Source organism: Myotis lucifugus, unplaced genomic scaffold (assembly GCF_000147115.1).
Source record: "Myotis lucifugus unplaced genomic scaffold, Myoluc2.0 scaffold_306, whole genome shotgun sequence".
Lineage (NCBI taxonomy): Eukaryota > Metazoa > Chordata > Mammalia > Chiroptera > Vespertilionidae > Myotis > Myotis lucifugus.
In genome coordinates, this window is record NW_005871354.1 from 429,900 (window position 1) to 435,899 (window position 6,000).

Genomic DNA, 6,000 nt, shown 5'->3' on the forward strand with positions numbered 1-6,000 from the left:
TTGGCCTTGCCTCCATCTCAGCATTTCTGAGATTGCTTTTGTGCATTTTTCATATTCCCTGAGGCAGCCTCCAGCCTCGCTGCCTGCCCTGGATGTCCAAGTTATTGCCCAGTAGTGCTCTGGTTTCAGGGACTGCTGAAGGTTTGAGAGACTGCCCCTAACCTTTCCCCCAATAAACCTGTAGTTTTACTGTGCGTGTTTTTATAGAGCATAGGTTTTTCAGGAGTACATTCGTTATATTATAACAGAAACACCTGTATTTAACCTTAGTAGAAGCATATACCTAATTAAAGTTAATAATGGTTAGTTGAGAAATAGAGAGAAAGATGAAACAGTTTTGTCTTATTTCAATTTCTGAAGCACATGCCATCTGATGCTGAGACTCCTTAAGAGCGTCTCACAATGAAATGAGTTGGGTGAATCATTGTTTTCACATAGGGCAGAGGTCCTCAAACTACGGCCCGCGGGCCACATGCAAATACAAATATTGTATTTGTTCCCGTTTTGTTTTTTTACTTCAAAATAAGATATGTGCAGTGTGCATAGGAATTTGTTCATAGTTTTTTTTTAAACTGTAGTCCAGCCCTCCAACGGTCTGAGGGACAGTGAACTGGCCCCCTGTTCAAAAAGTTTGAGGACCCCTGACATAGGGCATTGGACTTTATGTTCATGGTCCTTTGAATAAAAGTGTTCAATACATGTTGATTGATATTCAATAATATTCCATGACTATCCCTGGATCCAGACTTTTTTAAAATTGATTGATATTTAGAGAGAGAAAGAGAAAGAATAACACACGTCGATTTGTTGTTCTACTTATTCATGCATTCATTAGTTGATTCTTTTTTTAAAATATGTTTTTATTGAATTCAGAGAGAGGAAGGGAGAAGAAGAGAGAAATAGAAACATCAATGATGAGAATACTTGTCATTTTTTAATTTGACAATCTAAGGGAAAAGAGGTCAGTGCCCCTGACTAAGTAGTCAGGTATTGCATGTTTTAAAGATTCTTGTGGCACACCAGTTGAAAATTGATACTATATTGGATTAGAAAAGGGAAGCTTTTCATTCTTGAATCATTTTACCTATAGTGTATCACTGCAATTTAGCAGTGTTATGTGTTAGCATACATACTCTTCAGTTTGTAAATGAGATGGAAGCTGTGAAAAATAATAAATATGATTCATTCTTGATAAAAATTACCAGCCTTCTCTTGGTTTTCTTATTTTCTAAGTTTTATAATTAGGGGCATTCATAACTACATGTGGATTAAATTTAGTTTGCAATTTATGCAAAAAAATCTTTCATCATTGTCAAATTAGGTGATTTATTTTTTTTCTCTATATATAAAAATAAAACACCAGCATGTTTTATTTTCTCAAGATTTCCTAAGTAAGAATGAAATGTGGTCAAATATCATTAATTTTTCCATCAGGAAAATTAAGTCTTCTAAATCCCAGCATTGGCAATGTTTCCTAGGATATGAAGCTACATTATGGCAGTGATTTTCAATGGGCGTGCCACAAGAACTCTTAAGACATGCAATACCTGACTATTTAGTCAGGGGCACTGACCTCTTTTTCCTTAGATTGTCAAATAAGAAAATGACAACAGCCAAGACAACAATAGCCATCCAGTGTGAATGAATCAAAATTATACCTTTTTTTTGTCAGATCAGCAAAAAATATATTTTTTGGTGTGCCACAGAATTTTAGAAATTCATTTCTGTGTGCTATGAGATGAAAAACATTGAAAATTGCTGATTTATTGCAATAATTCTCAGCAGAGATCAATGGTATGCCTTCCATAGAAAATAAATCATAGTAAAGACCACTATTTAAGGAATATCTCTCTTTCCGTGTAATCCTCTAGGCCAGTGGTCAGCAAACTCATTAGTCAACAGAGCCAAATATCAAGAGTACAAGGATTGAAATTTCTTTTGAGAGCCAAATTTTTTAAACTTAAACTATATAGGTAGGTACATTGTTATTAACTTAATTAGGGTACTCCTAAGGCTTAGGAAGAGCCACACTCAAGGGGCCAATGAGCCACATGTGGCTCGTGAGCCACAGTTTGCCGGCCACGGCTCTAGGCCTTATTTTGTAAGTCAGGTGAATGTGTCTTTGGCACTGGACCTATTATTTTAAATGCAGCAGAAGACAAACATGAATGAAAGCAACTATCCAACTAGAGCAGGGGTGGGCAAACTTTTTGACTCGAGGGCCACAATGGGTTCTTAAACTGGACCAGAGGGCCGGAACAAAAGCATGGATGGAGTGTTTGTGTGAACTAATATAAATTCAAAGTAAACATCATTACATAAAAGGGTACGGTCTTTTTTTTTTTTTAGTTTTATTCATTTCAAACGGGCCGGATCCTGCCCGCGGGCCGTAGTTTGCCCACGGCTGAACTAGAGGTTTCTGAGCTACAGGTTTTCAAGGGGGAAAAGGTGTTCCTAGGAAGCCTGAATTTGAATGGTACCAGGAGCCAGAAATGCACTTTTTCTGCCTGATTTCTACGTTTTGACACTTGGGAAGACAAGGCACTACATCAAGCATGTCAAACTCGCAGCTCGCGGGCTACATGCCTCATTTATTAGGCCCATGTTAGCCTTTGAGTTTGACATGCTTGCACTACATGAAGCTTCCACCTGTGGTCTTTGCCTGCTTCTAACCCAGATTTTTATCACCGCCCACGTCCTTGGTTGCTATCAGTAACTCTGCATAACAATCAGTGGGAACTGCACCTTCACTCTGTTGACAACATGATGTTCTGAAAATCAGATTAGGTGGAAGTGGGACAGGAGGGGTAGTTTCCCAGCTTGTTCACAATCCAACCCAAACTTTTAGGGAGGAAGAAATGTTACCATTTGTATGGCATCTTTCTCCAGTCCACCTAATCACTTTTTAAATAATGATGAGTCTCATTTGTGAATTACCATGACCAAACCTAGGGAAACAAAATAGGCAGAACTTGTCTGTAGCTATTTCACACTTCCCTTTCTAATTTTTCAAGTTAGAATAAAAGTTTAAGCCCTAGTGGTTTGGCTCAGTGGATAGAGCGCCGGCCCTCGGACTGAAGGGTCCCAGGTTCGATTCCAGTCAAGGGCGCGTACCTTGTATGTTGATTGCAGGCTCAATCCCCAACCCTGGTCAGGGCACATATGGGAGGCAACCTATCAATGTGTCTCTCTAACACTGATGTTCCTCTCTCCCTGTCTATCCTCCTCCCTTCCACGCTCTGAAAGAAAAAAAAAAGAATAGAAATTTAAGCAAGAGTATCAGATGGTTCTGGTTGGTGATGTTTACAGGATTTCTCTACTGGTTGTGTGTGGAGTAGTTGTGTGCACTGCAGGCTGGGGGTTGGGCAGTGATTGTCTTAGAATTCTTGGGTTGCATGAAAAGGGACCCTGCTCCAGCCAAACAAAAGAGAAGAATTTGTTACAAAGATACAGGTGTGGCTTTCAATCAAGAAATGCTTCTGGGCTCCAGGATGAACCTGAATAAGTAACAGACAAATGTCAGGAAAACAGGAAGTCAGCACTACCTTGGTTCTGTTTGTCTTCTGCCTCCCTCATTAGAATGCAATCTCTTGCCGGGCAAGGACTTTGTTTATTGTACATTTTTCTATTTTTGTGAATCGGTTTCTCCACCTCTATATTCCTAGCACCTTAAACAAGTGTTCAGAGTGTGAGTGAATTCATATGGAGTCCATTCGTGGGACACTTTCTTATTTAAATTAGCAGAAGCAATAGCAACTTTGAAACCTTCAATCTTGGTGCCTTCTTCAGTGGCTGACATTGAGTGGCTGCTCTGTGGCTTTATCCTCAGCTGGTTGTCAAGGTGCACATGAATGATAACAGCACGAAGTCGCTGATGGTGGATGAGCGGCAATTGGCCCGAGACGTTCTAGACAACCTTTTCGAGAAAACCCATTGTGACTGCAGTGTAGACTGGTGTCTTTATGAAATATACCCAGAACTACAACTTGGTAAGTCCCCCAAATCTTTGGGTTTGCTTTAATATGGGTTTTTGTCTATTCAGAAGAGTTTGGTTGAAGGCCATCAAGACTTCCGAGACATCACTTCCCTTCTGCCAGATTCAGTTCTTGTCTCTTCATTTCTTAGTGGGGAAGAAATGAAGAGGCAAAATTATAGCAGGTGGCAGACCTTGGGGAAAGTAAGCGTTATTACTGTCACTTTCTAGTGGCGCCTAAGGGAAAGAAAGTGACAGGATGATACTTCGTACTGCGTGTTTATAAGCTGAGCAGATTATGGACGGCCTGAGTATCTGTCTGCTAATGTTTCTTTAGCGTTCCCATTTTTAACTATAGTTTAATTCTGCTTCACATCACTGTCCATTTCCCCTTTCTCCCTTCCACTCGCCTAATGTCTGATACTTTGTCTAGCTGAAGAGGCTCTACCCCAATGAGCAAAGTAGTGTTGATAGAAATTGATCTAGTTAAAAAAAAAAAAAAAGAAAGAAAAATTAAAGAAATACTGTTACTTCTCATTCTTAATACCACTCACAGAACAATTATCTCCCTGGAGAGCTTGGTGGCATAGAGAATTTCCTGTTTTAGAAGCTGTCAGAGACAGCAGGAGCCCTGCATGAGCTCTGGTGCTCTGGAGAGCTGAGTATGATTCAGTTCTTGGCGCCAGGGCAGACGGAGAAGCCATGAGAGGTTGTGGGTGTATAAGAATGAGTCTTTATTGCAAAAGCCAGTGGGCCATATAGCCGTCAGACAAAACAGTTCTCCACAGCAAAGTCCATTCAGGCAGGCAGCCTGACACTGGCTGGTTAACATGTACATCTTTCCCACAAAAACAGCATTAGTCACTGCTATTATCTGAGCAGCCGCACGCTGCCCTCTAGACTCACCGCATCACCTCATAGCGGTACCTGAGCTCTCTGGCTCAGCAGTTTCTCCTGTCTCCCCTGCCCAGCACACTGGCTGGTCTCTGTAGCCTCACATAGTAACTACCTCCGAGCTTCTCTCTCAGCACACTGGCTGGTTAACATGGTAGCTATATCTGAGCTCTCTATGAGCTCTTAGCCTTACATCATAGCAATACCAGCTCTCAGCTCCGGCTGAGCTCTCTTCTCTACTGCACACATAGGAGCTACATCCTCTGTCTTATCGCCTCTCTTCCCTGAGCTCTCTAACCTCAGCTCAGCTGCTATCCCTCTAGCAGACTCCTGGTCAAAGAAGGCTAGTTGCCAACAGTGACATCAATCATTTTGGCTGCAGAAGGGCACAGTGTACCTTGTGTCCTTGCACCCGCTCATGGTATCTTGGCCTTGGGCACCCCGATTAGGCTCATGTTCAGAGAGGCCTTGGCCATTCTGGTGTATTGACAACCAGGCCTCCGTGCTCCCATTGGTCTTGACTATCCAAGGACCCTGACGTGGTTCCCACAGAAGCTTTTAGAGAAATTTATTTCTGGAGGCAATGGCCTACACTGAAAGAACCTCTTGAAGTTTTTGTCAACTCTGAGTCAAGTACAAAAGTGAAAGCCTTCCTTTATGTTTAGGTTTGGTTCTAATATACATGTATTCTTTAAGAGTTTAAGGAATGATGTTTTAGAGTGCTTATCTCGTATCTCACAGTTGTTTAAACCAATTATTGCCTAATTACCCTCTTTACAGAGAGAATGTTTACCTCTACCTGAAATTATTTAAAAAATCCAATGGCTGACCATTATTACTATAGTGTAGGTTCATCTACCATGTTTTTTGTGGAAAATAAGTTGAAGACCTGATACACTAAAGAGTTAATGTAACAGGAATGTTACAATGTGACATCATCTAAGAAATAGGAATTTCTAAAAACCTGTGTGAACAGACTGTAAAACTATAGCAGGAGGGTAGGGGAGGGTTAGGGGGGTAAGAGATCAACAGAAGGACTTGTATGCATGCATGTAAGCACAACCAACAAACGCAAGAAACTGGGCCGGGGCGGGGGGAGGTGAAGGCATGTGGCAGGGGGTAGGGGAGGTGGG

General features: G+C 41.3%; 1 protein-coding gene across 2 annotated transcripts in view; it reads left to right on the top strand.

Moving 5' to 3' along the window:
- Window positions 1–6,000, top strand: part of APBB1IP (amyloid beta precursor protein binding family B member 1 interacting protein) — a 102,025-nt gene that overhangs the window by 58,648 nt on the left and 37,377 nt on the right. For both annotated transcript variants that reach the window (XM_006100257.3, XM_023763900.1), the window contains exon 6: window positions 3,830–3,989. In XM_006100257.3, coding sequence (XP_006100319.1) covers window positions 3,830–3,989 — 160 coding nt within the window. The remainder of the gene's footprint in view (window positions 1–3,829; window positions 3,990–6,000) is intronic.